At 37.5% G+C, this 17,146-nt stretch overlaps 1 protein-coding gene across 8 annotated transcripts in view; it reads left to right on the top strand.

The window, feature by feature from the left end:
- Nucleotides 1-17,146, top strand: part of DIAPH3 (diaphanous related formin 3) — a 569,530-nt gene that overhangs the window by 355,720 nt on the left and 196,664 nt on the right. For all 8 annotated transcript variants that reach the window (XM_025263061.3, XM_044926876.2, XM_025263062.3 and 5 more), the window contains one exon: nt 604-768. In XM_025263061.3, the coding sequence (XP_025118846.3) occupies nt 604-768 (165 nt within the window). The remainder of the gene's footprint in view (nt 1-603; nt 769-17,146) is intronic.

Raw genomic sequence — 17,146 nt, 5'->3', positions numbered from 1 at the left:
AAGTTCCATGTAATGAGAATTTCTGAATGCATTTGAAATGTGATTTCTATTTACATAAATTCACTTCATCTACAGCATTTCACAAATATGGTTGTTTCACAAGACAGTATATGGAGATACATGTATGTATTATTATTATTGCTTATGATTTTGTAATTTTAGGTACAGAATCTTGTTCATCCAAGGATTAAAAATGATACTAGATATAAATGCATTGCCCGCTAGTACTATTTTGATCTAGATTTTTAGAAAGTATAAGGAGACATTTGAATATTATTGAAACTACTGAACTATGATTTTAAATCATATTATGGGATCTGATAAGATAGGCAAATTAGAAGAAAAATATCCTTGAACCCAGTCGTAGAAGCAAAATGTTAAATATTTAACTTTTCTGATTGTTTTACCACTGTTAATTAGGAATCACAGTGAAGATTTCTTCACTGTACAGTATGGATTGAATTGTAAGAATGTTTAACTCGAATAGTTTTGGCATTTTGGAGATGTATAATAATGGCTAACAATTAAAACATATTACTTAAGGATTTTTTTTCCCCTAAAACATTTCTTTGTAAATTTCTGAGTACCTTAACTATAATATACAGCTTTGTTATCAGTGCAAAAGAACAATATGAGAAACTTTCAAAATTACATGAAAACATGGACAAGTTATACCAGAATATAATGGCGTACTATGCCATTGATGTGAAGAAGGTGTCCGTAGAAGACTTCTTGACTGATTTGAATAACTTCAGAAACATGTTTATGGTATGTTAAAAATCTTAATTTGTTTTTTAAAAGTATTTATATCTATATTACTTCATTTACTGTTTAGTAATTCATTCTACTCCTGTTGTCTGTAGTAAAACTTACGTTTTCAGATGTTGAAATTTAGCTTTAAAAATTTTAGATTTTTAAATCTATTGAAAAATGTGTGTTTTGTTCTCTTTTGGGCCTTCCCAACATTAAGTTGTAATCAGAAATTTTGATTGAAAAAGTGACAAATTCTGAAGTTTTTCATAAAGACTCCCCTCCTGGCTGATTACAAAGCACTTTTGTAATAAGTTTTTGGCTCTGAATTTGTTTCTTTATGCTTAAGATCAATTTTTATTTTTGTGGTATAATTTCACCAAATTCTGTACGGTTTTTATGAAGCTTTTTTTCCCTTTTCTTTTCTCAATGCATTGTACAATAAGCTACCTGCGATTTGCCTTTGAATGGATTTTAAGTTCCTAGGGTTTCCTTTAGATGCTTTAATAGGGAGGTCAGGTCTCTGATGTGGAATCCTTTCATTTAGGCATTAAAAAGATCTTTTGAAAAGTATTAGCTGATTAAATGGGGGAAAAAACCCACACACATATTAAAGTGAGAAAGCATTGTTGTCTCCCTAGGGAAACTGGTAATACATTTTCATTTCTACGATGAAAAATTACATTGTTCGTAATAGATGGGTGAGTCACTTTTCTGTTTCAGCAAATGTTTTTGGGGATTAAAAACTTTTGAGGTATAAAGAAAAAAAAAGGTTGAATTTAAAGAAGGTTGAATTTATTTTTAATTTCAGGAAAGCTTTATTGCTGAATTTATTGGACTTAGTTATAATCACCTGATTATGACTAGATAGCCTTTCAATAAAAAGTCAATATTTTAAATGAAAATTGGTTCACAAGTCTAGTTTACTTCCTCCATAAATTCACAGTGTTTTTAAAAATTATTTTTTCACTAGCAGAAAAAACTTCGACTATTAGATATACTTATGTGCCTATATGTGTGATATACTGCATAATATGCTACTTTAATTTTTATGTTTTATGAGTCAACATGGTTTAGTAGAAATAGCAAAGGCTTTGCAGTTTGAGAGAGCAGGGTTTGGATTCCACACTAGTTATATGACTATAAATACTTTTAACATTTTTGAGCCTCAGTTTCCATATTTGTAAAAGGAAGTGTTAATTCTTTTCTCGGGGTAGTATTTAAATACTAAATGAGATAAGTATTAAGTATCACAGCTCTTGGTACATGGTGGTTGCTTAATTATTATGCCATGATGGGTTAACTCAGTAAACTTGAGGTACTCAAACCCTGCACATTTCAAAGAAATTGCTGGTCCTTGGCTGGCTCTGGGGAGAACAACTGTAAACTGTTGGAATATCCTGCCCAATAAAGCAGTTTTTGTATACCCGGGACCTTGGGCCAAGCTAGATAGTTATGCAAAAAAATGTGATTCATTGTGAACACTTGTTTTTGTTCACCTGGGGCCTTGGCCCACACTGTGTCGGCTCATCCTTTGTGTGGTGTTGAAGGCTGAGGGGCCAAGGTCATTCATGGTGGTGGTCTACATTCTGGTCTGCATGACTGACCTCCTCAATAACTCTTGGTATCAAGGCTTGGTTGAACTTCTCTTCTTGGCAGTACATCATATCACATGTGTTGTGACGTGTCCTTGCTGGAATAATGAAACTCTACTGGGAGAAGACAACTGTGATTTTACTCTGTATCTTTTTCCTGTAAGAAGCTGTAACAACGAGTATAACAAAGTTTCTGAGTTCTGTGGCTCCTTCCAACAAATTATCAAACCTGAGGGTGGTCTTGAGGATCCATGACATAAAATTATAAAATAATAATACCCATCAGATACTAAATATTTTCTATGAACAAGATAGTTTTCCAAATGCCTTGCACGTATCAGCCAGTCTTCCTGATAACTCTGCATCCTTTTGCTGTTTCTGTTCCCCACTTGAGCAAATGAAGAAAGAGACCAAGTCCATATTGTATAATCATACACATCAATCACATCTAATTCCACATCTGCCTTAGATCTGGTAGGATTTCTGTGGGTTACTTAGCATCCTTAGTAGGTGGTGGGCAGAGGGAAAAGTGTTTGAGTGGAGAAAGGTTCAAGGTGGAGGGTGATAAGGTGAGAGCTATAGTTTGTTTCCGAGTTCACCTGGCTCCTGGAAGTACCTGCTACCACACACTTCCTACATACACAGACATACACGCACTCGCTCATATTCATGTTGTACTGAATTAAAATCATTAGAGCTAAGTATAAAACACTGTATTTGAATAAATAATTTGGAGAGGGAATTTTCTTTAGAATAAAAATAAGCATAAAGAAGACTATAAGGGAAGTACAATTTTGCAGGCAGATTTTTTCTTCCTTTTTTTATGGTTATAGTCCTTGAATTTTAAAGGTTGTGTCCTTTTTTTTTTTTTTTTAATTGAGAGAAAAGTGCTGTACAGTAGACATTTAGAAAGACCACAGTGTCAAGACTGATAGAAATTACTGAGAAATAAATGTCTGTTTGTCAATGTCTTCTGATCTCTTAGGTTGCTGTTTAATTCCATACTATTCAACTTCAGAAACTATGCTAATTTCAGTGAGTTAGTATGAAAATATTAGGGATAGATGTGGAACTTTCATATGTTGAAGCTTGTTCTGGAAAGTCACATTAATACAATAGACATCTAGGCTGCTTCCATTTCCTAGCTGTTATAAAAAGTGCTGCAGTGAACATTGGGGTATTGAAGTAACATGTGTCTCCTTCAGGTGTGGTTTTCTCAGAGTATATGCCCAGTAGTGGGATTGCTCGGAGAAGGCAATGGCACCCCGCTCCAGTACTTTTGCCTGGAAAATCCCATGGACGGAGGAGCTTGGTAGGCTGCAGTCCATGCTAAAGATTGGACACGACTGAGTGACTTCACTTTCACTTTTCACTTTCATGCATTGGAGAAGGAAATGGCAACCCACTCCAGTGTTCTTTCCTGGAGAATACCAGGGACCGGGGAGCCTGGTGGGCTGCCTAGGTCTATGGGGTCCCACAGAGTCAGACACGACTGAAGTGACTTAGCAGTGGGATTGCTGGGTCATATGGTAGTGGGGTTCCTGGATCATAGTCCTTGTTTTTTAAGGAATATACATACTGTTCTCAATAGTGGCTGTGTAAATTTACATTCTCACCAACAGTGCAAGAGGGTTCCCTTTTCTCCATATCCTCTCCAGCATTTATTGTTCATAGATTTTTAAATGATGGCAATTCTGACTAGTGTGAGGTGATACTTCATTGTAACTTTGATTTGCATTTCTCTAATAATAAGCAATGTTGAGCATCGTTTCTTGTGTTTTTTGGCCATATGTCTTTGGAGAAATGTCTGTTTAGGTCTTCTGCCCATTTTTTTATCGAGTTGTTTGTTTTTCTGCTATTGAGCTGCTTGTATATTAACGGATGTGTATAAAATCTAGAAAGATGATCCTGATGAGCCTATGTTCTGGGCCGCAGTGGAGACACAGACACAAAGAACAGTCTTTTGGACCCAGTTGGGGAGGGAGAGGGTGGGACAAATTCAGAGAGGAGCATGGAAACACGTACACTACCATATGTAAAATGAATTCCCAGTGGGAATTTGCTGTGTGACACGAGAGCTCAGCCCGGTGCTCGGTGGTGACTAGCGGGGTGGGCTGGGGTGGGAGGTGGCGGGGGGGTTCGGGAGGGAAGGGACATATATATACCTGTGGCTGATTCATGTTGATATATGGCAGAAACCAGTACAATATTAGGAAGCAAATATCTTGCAATATTAAATTTTTTAAAAATACACTAGGCAAAGATACATATTTTCTCTTTAAGTTTCTATTAAGATATGTTTACATTGTTAAAATTGTTAAAATGCTTAATATGTTAAAATATGTTCACATTCTTACATCATTCACAGGCATTCATGACCCGGGTCATGAATGAGCAGGAAATTCTCCAGCAAAGTAGAGATCTGTCTGGTATAGCACATAAGAAGTTGGAGCACTCATTCTACACCTGCCCTCTACTACAGCAGCTTTCTGTGGAGTGTTTGCTCTGGAGTTCAGGCCATTCTGCTTATTTTTCCCAGTGCCTGGTGCACTCCCTCCGTATTTTGCCTGGCTGATTTATTGTGCTCACCCTTCTGATCTCTGCTGAGACTTTTCTTCATCTAGTATCAGATGTCCCCAACTACAGTGGGTGACATTCTCTCATAGCTAACACATCTACTGTCAGTCAAATGCCAGGTGCTATTCTATCACTTAATCCTTACAACAACAAACAGATGTGGTATGTGTACTGTGATTATTCCCGTTTTACAGATGAGGAAACTGAGGCTTAGAGAGATAGTGACTTGCCCATTGTTACACAGCTAGCAGGTGACTGAACGGAGATGCTAGTCCAGGGAGTCTCCCCAGTGTTACTAGAATCTCCCATCTAATGTGTATAGGAAGAGCTGTTCAGCTTCTTTTCTTTCTCTCTCCCTCTGTCCTTCCCTTCTTCTCTCCCTCGCCTCTTCCTTCCTTCCTTTTTCCTCTCTCAGACCCTTTTTGCATTAGTTAACAAAGGAATGTCTATTCTCGTCTGTTTTAATAGGGAGGCTTTCATGATCTTGTGGGTTCCTCTGAGAAACAGCTGTTCATTGTGACAGCAGTTTTGCCCCGATCTTTTCTAGTTGGGGATTCTCAACTAGGAATCAATTTATTATTGTTGTTTTAGCGATCTGTTGTGGGTAGTGTGCTCATTGGGAATGGTATCTGTTTAGAACTATTGATCAGCTACCAAGAATTAGGGAGTAAGCTTCCATTGTAATGTTTTAGCTTTATTTTTCTTATTATCTTCAGCCAAATACAGTTGCCACTGATGGAGTTGCTAGGACCCTGTACTAGATGCTCTTCATGTGTCATCCCACTTATCTGCACAGCATTTTAGTGAGGTACAGAATGTTACCTGGAGGAAACTATGGGCTGGAGGATAACAGTCCATGCCTTAGCAGAGCTGCTTCAGAATTGCCATGCACAGGGTTAGACGGAGGGCTGCCTTACTCCACACCCTATATTTTTCTCATTTTTAATACCATTTCTAAGTACATATTTCGTCAGAGAGTTTGTAAGAAAAGTCCAAATGTAATTTTTAAGGGTGTTTTTGATAACTTACTAGAGGGAATAATCACAAAGCATTCTTCATTTCCTCACCCCTTCATAGAATAACTTTCTGTTTACGTTGACAAGTGCATGATAGAAAAATGTTTGCAGGTCTGGTTCTGTTTCAAAGCATAAAATGTTCACTTTTAAAATTAGAGGCCTATTAATGCAAACCCTTGTGGTGAGGTGAGGATTAAGGGGAGGGGTAGAGAGTCGGTACCTCTCTGTAATGGATTTTTATTTCCTGTAGGACTGATGTGGGGAATAAAGTTCAAATTGGAGGCACTAGGTGGAATGTCAGACCTCACACTGTAGGCTGAGGGAATTGCTGGCCCACCAGGCATGAGACTTCACCAAAATTTGTGCCTTCAGTCACGTACTATTCCATAACAATGATTGCTTTCCACTTTGGTCTGGTTTTAAACTCATTGTTATATGCCATTACCAATGGACCTGTTATGAATAGGGATAAGATGCTTCTCCAGGATGAACTGATGAATTTTTGTCGGATCTTCAAAGAACCCTCTTGTCCATCTTTATTTTATCCAACAGCTGTAGCATGCTTGTGTTTGTTGTTAGAGGTTAAGACTAATCTTAGTTTCTCTCATTGGTCACTGTGACTTTGAAGAATATGTTTGTCCTGGTCCCACTTCCCACTCATCTTCACATTACAGAATTTTGTTCAAACTGCTTTTACATCCTTAGGCTCAAATTACATGGTTTCTTCATCAACACTCTGACCTCTTATCCTGATAATGCTTAGGTTCTTTATCATTGAAAGGTCTTTTGCTACTTTCTTTCTTTAACCAGAATTAGTAGCACATTGAAACAACACTCTTAACTCCTTGAGCAAATTTCACCCTGTACCTCATTTATATTGCTAAATATTGCATCTTCGAGAGATACGTCTAAGTGCTTTTACTTCTTAGAATTCCTTTGTTTTTTGTCTTCTTATAAGTAACATGTTTAAAAACAAAGTTTCTAATAAATTTTATTTTGAAGAATATATCATTTTTCTGTTTTAATTAGACATATCTAACTATGTAGATATTCCCCAACAAAAGATATTCCCTTCCATCAGGAAACTTCCACAAGCCTCTTATCCTTGTCCATCAGACAATAGACAGAAAGAAAACCACACTTAGGGAAAACTAACCAAACTGATCACATGAACCACAGCCTTGTCTAACTCAATGATATGAGGCATGCCGTGTAGGGCCACCCAAGATGGATGGGTCATGGTGGAGAGTTCTCACAAAACATGGTCCACTGGAGAAGGGAATGCAAACCACTTCAGCATTCTTGCCTTGAGAACCCCATGAACAGTATGAAAAGGCAAAAAGAAAGGCCACTGAAAAATGAACTCCCCAGGTCGGTAGGTGCCCAATATGCAACTGCAGAAGAGTAGAGAAATAGGTACAGAAAGAATGAAGAGCTGGAGCCAAACCGAAAACAATGCCCAGTTGTGGATGTGACTGGTGATGGAAGTAAAGTCCGATGCTGTAAGAACAATATTGCACAGGAACCTGGAGTGCTAGGTCCATGAATCAAGGCAAATTGGAAGTGGTCAAACAGGAGATGGCAAAAGTGAACATCGACATTTTAAGAATCAGAGAACTATAATGGACCAGAATGGTGAACAGAATTCAGGTGACCATTATATCTACCGTTGTAGGTGATGAATCCCTTAGAAAAAATGGAGTAGCCCTCATAGTGAACAAGAGTCTGAAATGCAGTACTTGGGTGCAATCTCAAAAATGACAGAATCTTCTCTATATCTGAGGGAAACCATTCAATACACAGTAATCCAAGTTTATGCACCAACCACTAATGCAAAAGAAGCTGAAGTTGAACGGTTCTATGATGACCTCCAGAAACAACACCAAAAAAGGTGTCCTTTTCATCATAGGGGACTGGAATGCAAAAGTAGGAAGTCAAGAGATACCTGGACTAACAGGCAATTTTGGCCTTGGAGTACAGAATGAAGTACTAACAGAAATTTGCCAAGACAACACACAGGTCATAGCCAACACACACTTCCAACAACCCAAGAGACAACACTACACGTGAACATCATCAGATGGGCAATACTGAATTCAGATTGATTAAATTTTTCTCAGCAGAAGATGGAGAAGCTCTATACAGTCAGCAAAAACAAGAACAGGAGCTGACTGTGGCTCAGATCATGAACTCCTTATTGCAAATTTCAGACTTAAATTGAGAAAGTAGGGAAAACCACTAGTCTATGACCTGATCAAATCCCTTATGATTATACAGTGGAAATGACAAACAGATTCAAGGGATTAGATCTGATAGAGTGCCTGAAGAACTATGGACAGTGGTTTGTGACATTGTATAGGAGGCGATGATTAAAACCATCCCCAAGAATAAAGAAATGCAAAAAGGCAAAATGGTTGGCTGAGGAGGCCTACCAAATAGCTGAGAAAGGAAGAAGAGCTGAAGGCAAAGGAGAAAAGGAAAGATATACCCATCTGAATGCAGAATTCCAAAGAATAGCAAAGTAGAGATATGAAACCCTTCCTCAGTGATCAGTGCAAAAAATTAGAGGACAATGGAATGGGAAAGTCTAGAGATCTTTTGAAGAAAATTAGAGATACCAAGGGAACTTTTCATGCAAAGATGGGCACAGTAAAGGACAGAAATGGTATGGACCTAACAGAAGCAAAAGATAGTAAGAGGAGGTGGCAAGAATACACAGAAGAACTATACAAAAAAGATCTTCATGACCCAGATAACCACAATGGTGTGATCACTCAGCTAGAGCCAGACATCTGAGTGCTAAGTCAAGTGGGCCTTAGGAAGCATCACTACAAACAAAGCTAATGGAGGTGATGGAATTCCAGCTGAGCTATTTCAAATCCTAAAAGATGATGGCGTGAAAGTGCTTCACTCAATGTGCCAACAAATTTGGAAAAGTCAGCAGTGGCTACACTGGAAAAGGAAAGTTTTCATCCCAATCTCAAAGAAAGGCAATGCCAAAGAATGTTCAAACTACCTTACAATTGCACTCATCGCAGAGACATTACTTTGCCAACAAAGGTCCGTCTAGTCAAGGCTATGGTTTTTCCTGTGGTCATGTATGGATGTGAGAGTTGGACTGTGAAGAAGGCTGAGCGCCGAAGAATTGATGCTTTTGAACTGTGGTGTTAGAGAAGACTCTTGAGAGTCCCTTGGACTACAAGGAGATCCAACCACTCCATTCTGAAAGAGATCAGCCCTGGGATTTCTTTGAGGGAATGATGCTAAAGCTGAAACTCCAGTACTTTGGCCACCTGATGCGAAGAGTTGACTCATTGGAAAAGACTCTGATTCTGGGAGGGATTGGGGGCAGGAGGAGAAGGGGATGACAGAAGATGAGATGGCTGGATGGCATCACTGACTCGATGGACGTGAGTCTCAGTGAACTCCGGGAGTTGGTGATGGACAGGGAGGCCTGGCATGCTGTGATTCATGGGGTCGCAAAGAGTCCGACACGACTGAGCGACTGATCTGATCTGATCTGAATGTACTAGCAAAGTAATGCTGAAAATTTTCCAAGCTATGCTTCAACCGTACGTGAACTGAGAACTTCCAGATGTTCAAGCTCGATTTAGAAAAGGCAGAGGAAGCAGAGATCAAATTGCCAACATGGGTTGTATTATAGAAAAAGCAAGAGAATTCCAGGAAAGCATCTACTTCTTCTTTATTGACTATGCTAAAGCCTTTGACTGTGTGGATCACAAGAAGCTGTGGAAAATTCTTCACGTGATAGGACTACTAGACCAACTTACCTGCCTCCTGAGAAATCTATATGGTTAAGAACAAACATTTAGAACCAGACATGAACAGACTGCTTCCAAATTGGAAAAGGATTATGCCGAGAATGTATATGGTCACCCTGCTTATTTAACTTATATGCAGAGTACATCATGAGAAACGCTGGGCTGGAAGAAGCACAATCTGGAATCAAGATTGCCAGGAGAAATAACAATAACCTCAGATACACAGATGACACCACCCTTATGGCAGAAAGTGAAGAGGAACTAAAAAGCCTCTTGATGAAAGTGAAAGAGGAGAGTGAAAAAGTTGGCTTAAAGCTCAACATTCAGAAAACGAAGATCATGGCATCCAGTCCCATCACTTCTTGGCTAATAGATGAGGAAACAATGGAAACAGTGACAGACTTTATTTTCTTGGGCTCCAAGAAAATAATGGCTGCAACTTTTAAATTAAAGGACACTTCCTCCTTGATAGAAAAGCTATGACAAACCTAGGCAGCCTGTTAAAAAGCAGAGACATTACGTTGCCAACAAAGGTTTGTCTAGTCAAAGCTATGGTTTTTCCAGTAGTCATGTATGGATGTGAGAATTGGACCATAAAGAAAGCTGAGCACCAAAGAATTGATGGTTTTGAACTCTGATGTTGGAGAAGACTCTTGAGATCCTTTGGACTGCAAGGAGATCCATCCAGTCCATCCTAAAGGAAATCAGTCCTGAATATTCATTGGAAGGGCTAATGCTGAAGTTGAATATCCAATACTTTGACCACATGATGCGAAAAACTGACTCATTTGAAAAGACCCTGATCCTGGGAAAGATTGAAGGCAGGAGGAAAAGGGGATGACAGAGGATGAGATAGTTGGATGGCATTATTGATATGCTGGACATGAGTTTTAGTATGCTCCAGGATTTGGTGATGAACAGGGAGGCCTGGCGTGCTGCAGTCCATGGGGTCACAAAGAGTCTGACACGACTGAGTGACTGAACTCAACTGAACTATGTAGACTTTTTACGTTTACCATATTATATATTCATGTATAGAACTGATGTGCTTACACTTAAAGAAGCCAGACTTTTTGGTTCATGTAGCTTTTATCCTGGTCACATGCACATTGTCTGTTGGGATGTTGATGTACTGGGAGAAATCACTAGGCATCCTGCTTTATAAATAAGTTCAAAGACCGTATATATCTGGACACCTCAGTTTAGGGTTAGGGTTTTGAGGTCAGCAGAAAGCAATCCCTGCCTTTTAAAAGGGATTACTGTTGGATACACAAAAGTTGGAGGAGCACTGTCATTTTCTTGTGTGTGTGCGCTTTGGGTTTCTATATATGTGCTGAACATTCCAATTATTATTTTCTAGTCCATAAAGTCCAGTTTGTTACTCCCTAAATTTTGTTTCTCACATATATACCTCCCATCTGAATTACATTTGATTACAATCAAGAAAAAGAATTCCCTTCGATTTCTTCACATTTTAACTGATTGCTGAATTCTCCCTGTGATAAGCCTCAGCTTTTGTTTGTTTGTTTTTAATAGTGATGTTTTGCTCTCCTTGTCACTACTGGGGAAACAGCAGGGAGACACTCCTGGCTGGGAGTGCAGGCTCTGTCTTTCGAGTGCCTTGGGTGATGTGACTTTGGCAGGTTACTTAACTTCCTGAGCCCCAGCTCCCTGTTAATAACAGCTTGCATTTCTTAGGGATTTTACAGTTTGAAGATCAGATGACATAATGTTCGTTTACCCTCAAAATAAATGAGTTCTCTACGGAGAAGACAAGTAATTTTCAACTTTTCCATTTCATTATAATAAGCTTGATAGTTTAAATACTTTATCTCTTTTATGCTTCTTTATACAATACTTTGAAATAAATAGCTACCTATTTTCAATCAATAGTTCTGTCTTTAAATTATGTCTACAGTTTTGTAGAAGTTATGTTTCATCTAGTTAAAGATTTATCTTTTATGTTGTTTGTGGACTTTAAGTTGAATTTTGTTTCATGTGATTGAAAGATACTGTGTAGTAAGCAAATATAAAATCAGTTGTAACTCATTTTGTCCTGCTGCTTTTGTCGATTAAATACAACTTATCTTTCCAGTGAATGATAAAACTAGTGATTTGCTGAACAAAAATGAAATCATACAATGAGAAGATATTTTTAGTGTAAAATTTTTGTATATAGGACAGCTAGCACAAATCTCATTTGCCAAGTCATTTAAATTACCCAAAATTGATTTTTGTCAACATTTCTGATGATTACTGTATAGACCAAGTAGATGACCAGCAGGAACTCCAAGGGCACTAAGCATCTCCTATGTGTTCCTGAAATTTTGAAGATGGGCTTACTGTAGTTTATCAGAGAGAAGAAAATCATGTAAAGTTCCTGGGATTGGTTGTTAACCCAGCTTATATATTTCTAATGGGGAGTGTCTTCTATCCTGATTTTGGTGGGGATACAATTTGAAAATTACCTTCACTGGAACTATTGTTATTCCGAGATCATACTTAGAAGTATAAAGCTCCAAACCTAGAACAAAATAACTATTCTATTGGATCTTCTTTTATTTTTATCCTTTAGTGTCTGTTTATTTAAAGAATTACATTGGTTCCAGGTGCTGAATAAATTTGGGTTTGCAACTTGAAAATGAATTCTGTTAGGTTCTTCTAATCTTTTTTCTCGATTACACCTAGATTAATTGGCTTAACTTTTCTCTTTTCCTAAAAGATTTCTTCTTACTATGCATTGCTCAGTGAGATAGTAAATGCATTTGACTGACAGATTTTGTATGAATAAATTACTGGTGATTTGTATTAATGTATCTCTTACATTTTAAATATTTTGTTTACTGAAACAATATCTCACAAAGTAAAGACTAGATAATTTTTTAAAATAATGTAACCACATTTATTTAAGAATGTATTCTAATATCAAACAGCAAAGTACAACAATGCAAAACTGAAATTGCTTTGGCACCAACCTAATATTTTATATTGGGGTATAGCCGATTAACAATGTTATTGTAGTTTCAGGTAAAGAGCGAAGGATCTCAGTCATACATATACGTGAATCCATTCTCCCACCAGACCCCTCCCATGCAGGCTGGCAATAACAGTGAATAGAGTTCCATGTGCTATACAATAGGTCCTTGTTGTTTATCCATTATGAATATAGCAGTGTGTACATGACCTTCCCAGACCTCTTAACTCTCCCTTTCCCCTGACAACCCTAAGTTCGTTTTCTACGTCTGTGTGTCTCTGTTTTCTGAGTAAGTTGATTTATATCATTCCTGATTCCACATATAAGGGATGTCATATGATATTTCTCCTCCTTCTGACTTACTTTGTGCCACAGTCTAGGTCCATCCATGTTTCTGTAAATGGCATTATTTCCTTCTTTTTAAGGGCTGAGTAATATTCCTTTTTATATATGTACTGCATCTTCTTTATCTGGAAAGACTAGATTATTTTAATACAGTAATAAGCATGGCAATTGATAATGGAGAAAAAAGAACTCAACTAAATAGCTGATAGATCATAATAAGTATATTAACTCACATAATTGAAAAGATAGCACTTAAATAGCATACCACAAATGAAAGTGAATAAAATGGCATATTCTTTGTACATTAAATATACTGGTCTTCCATGTTCTGAGCAAAGAGAGAGAAGGAGGGGGAAAAAACACCTGACTTAAGGCTACTTTTTATGTTATGTTTAAATATTACCAGGTTTACATGAACGTTGCTGGGTTTTGACTGGATAATTTCCCTGAAGAACTGATTAACAATAGTTAAAAAAAAAAAGGCTGTCCTGTCAACAGGCCTGTCTCTAAGCATTCTTCCTCATGGTTGCTGTCTTGTCTCTAGTCATGCCTTTATTTAGCCTTAAGATTGGGATATAAAAAGAATATATTTATAGTATATCGCTTCCAAATACAAGGGAAGAAAGCATATTTAATGGAAAAATCAAGTTCTACTTGGGGAAAATCTTAGTTATGAACATTTCATACTGTATTTATTTGTTAAATATGTTGTTAAATAGTTTGAAAAATCTCATTTATTTGAAAATTTTAGAAAGTTCTTGAAGGAATTGCAAACAAACTCATAGCACGATTATGAAAGGCCAGTAACATTAAGTCCCTAATGCGTTAATATGTAATTTGGTAAAGAGCAACTTGAAGCTAAAGCTGTTTAATCATAAGCACCTGTGCATCCTTTGGGACATTCTCAAAGGATAGTTTTCTGTTTTCATAAGTTTCACAGGTCGTGGAGAGTTCAACTAATAACACCTTGTCATGAATGTTAAGGTGATGAAATTTTGGTGCCAGGATATCATGTTTCGCATTTCTCATTGATAGCATTTTTAAATTGGATTTGGTAATACCAGAGGACATAACTTGATTAATTTTTACTGTCATTCTAGATGCCTTTCTAAAGCATCTACCTTGTAATTATTGCAAATACAGGTTTCTAAGAATAAATTTGTTTTTCATGAAGTAGTTATAATCTATTTAGTTAAAAAACAATTTTGATGGAAAGCTGATACATAGATCAGATACCTTTTATATCCTTAGAGGCTTTTTGACTGGTATTAATTATCTAATTTTTTTCTTTCATGTTCCATATAAGTAGGAGTACAGGAATGCATTTTTAAGGTAGTTGTGAAGAATTTCTAGGAAGCAGTCATGCAATAAAGCTGAGCATTGCCTCTTTTTAAGGTTAAGTAAAGTCCTAACCGGAGAAGGCAATGGCACCCCACCCCAGTACTCTTGCCTGGAAAATCCCATGGACGGAGGAGCCTGGTAGGCTGTAGTCCATGGGGTCGCTAAGAGTCGGACACGACTGAGCGACTTCACTTTCACTTTTCACTTTCATGCATTGGAGAAGGAAATGGCAACCCACTCCAGTGTTCTTGCCTGAAGAATCCCAGGGATGGGGGAGCCTGGTGGGCTGCCTTCTATGCGGTCGCACAGAGTCGGACACGACTGAAGTGACTTAGCAGCAGCAGTAGCAGCAAAGTCCTAACAAGCATTTAGTGGGAATGTGCTGGACTCCTCTATGATTGTTTACTTTGAGAAAATTAGCCTGTGTCTTCATAGTCCTAATACCCATCTTTCTGAAAAGCATGCAGATTTAAATTCACTTTGTCTTATCTCATTTCAAGGACTTGAGACAAAATTGACCACTTAGGCAAGAAGAAAAGATTTTTGAGTTTAGTAAAAACTGTACTAAGAAATTCCTGGCTTACATAGCTTAAATATCCATTAATGTTGACAAGCATATAACTCTGGACAAGGAGATATTTATAACTTTTTTTATTTAATAAAATTGCCATGAATTTTCTGTTATAAAAATATACAAGAAATTATCTTGTGTTGAACAGTGTTGAGGTGGGCAGATTAAACTATTTAAATAGGCAACAATCAAATAGAGAAATAAAATCAGAAAGTCAGGATCTGTGCAAGTCTACTTGTGTACTCAAAATTTTATATTTTAGTACAATTTTATCTTATAAGTAAGACATATGTTTGTCAAGTAAAGGCCTATTAGGAATATACACTATTTCTTAGGCTTTTTGAGGAGAGGGTGATAGGCACATTGATTTTTAAAAATTTATACAGGAAACTCAAACTGGAGCTCTGTGCCAACCTAGAGGGGTGGACTGAGGTGAGAGGTGGGAGGGAAGTTCAAAACAGATGGCACATTTGTATACCTATGGCTGATTATGTTGATGTAAGGTAGAAACCAACATAATATTGTAAAGCAATTACTCTCCAACTAAAAATAAATTAAAAAAAATTTTACTTTGAGGGGAAAATAAAGCAATTATTAATTGTATCATTGGGCAATGTTTTAAGTTAATATATCAAAAATACCAAATTTCAAGTGAGGAATTTTTTGGGAAAGCACAGAAAACTAAACTCTTCCAGGAAGAAAAAAAAAGTCTCATAAAGTATATTAGATTTTTAAAAACAATGTGAGTGTCTGTGTGTGTGTATGCTGGGCACTTCTGTAAGCCATTTAAATGTATTAATTCATTTAATTGTTACAGTATCCCCATAAAATATATGTGTAAGTGCAATTCATATATACAAGAATTAAATCTTTAGTGCTAAATAGCTAGACTTGAAGTCAGGAATACATCTAACTTCCATGTTTAATTCAACTCTTTATTTTCCCTGCCAAGTAATCCAGCTGTGTTGTATGCATGCTTTAATGGTGCTTCCTATCAACTCCATGTCCAATCATATTCCAACATCTCTGGATGGAAGGAATTTATAATTCTCATAAGATCTGTGAAAACGGGCATTAGCCCATTTTTTGATAGAAACATATAAACGACGTAAGCTGGAAAATGGCTCTTCCTTGATTTGTTGCTGGATAAATAATTGTGTATTTGAGGTATTTGGTTAATGATATAGTAATAATAAAAATAATTTTATAAGTTTGTAGTAATATAATATTACTAATAATAGTAGGAATAGGCACTAACCTTTATATAAGGGCTACTGTGTGTCAGGCACTTCTGTGAGCCATTTTCATGTATTAATTTATGTAATTCTTACAATATCCTGATTAAGTATTATTTTGCCCATTTTACTGAAGAGAAAACTGAGATACAAGTCACACAGCTATTTAGTGCCAGGTGGAGTTTAAAACAAAGACAGTATGACTTAAGATTTCTTCCTTCTAACCGGTATGCTCTCTATCAGATCAGTCACTCAGTCGTGTCCGACTCTTTGCGACTCCATGAATCGCAGCACGCCAGGCCTCCCTGTCCATCACCAACTCCCGGAGTTCACTGAGACTCACGTCCATCGAGTCAGTGATGCCATCCAGCCATCTCATCCTCTCTTGTCCCCTTCTCCTCCTGCCCCCAATCCCTCCCAGCATCAGTGTCTTTTCCAGTGAATCAGCTCTTCGCATGAGGTGGCCGAAGTACTGGAGTTTCAGCTTCAGCATCATTCCCTCCAAAGAAATCGCAGGGCTGATCTCCTTCAGAATGGACTGGTTGGATCTCCTTGCAGTCCAAGGGACTCTCAAGAGTCTTCTCCAACACCACAGTTCAAAAGCATCAATTCTTCGGCGCTCAGCCTTCTTCAAAGTCCAACTCTCACATCCATACATGACCACTGGAAAAACCATAGCCTTGACTAGACGAACCTTTGTTGGCAAAGTAATGTCTCTGCTTTTGAATATGCTATCTAGGTTGGTCATAACTTTTCTTCCAAGGAGTAAGCATCTTTTAATTTCATGGCTGCAGTCACCATCTGCAGTGATTTTGGAGCCCGGAAAAATAAAGTCTGACACTGTTTTCCACTGTTTCCCCATCTATTTCCCATGAAGTGATGGGACCAGATGCCATGATCTTCGTTTTCTGAATGTTGAGCTTTAAGCCAACTTTTTCACTCTCCACTTTCACTTTCATC

The sequence above is a fragment of the Bubalus bubalis genome, chromosome 13 (genome assembly GCF_019923935.1).
Source record: "Bubalus bubalis isolate 160015118507 breed Murrah chromosome 13, NDDB_SH_1, whole genome shotgun sequence".
Classification (NCBI taxonomy): domain Eukaryota; kingdom Metazoa; phylum Chordata; class Mammalia; order Artiodactyla; family Bovidae; genus Bubalus; species Bubalus bubalis.
The sequence above is the reverse complement of the archived record's forward strand: the minus strand, read 5'-3'. Positions and strand labels throughout refer to the sequence as shown.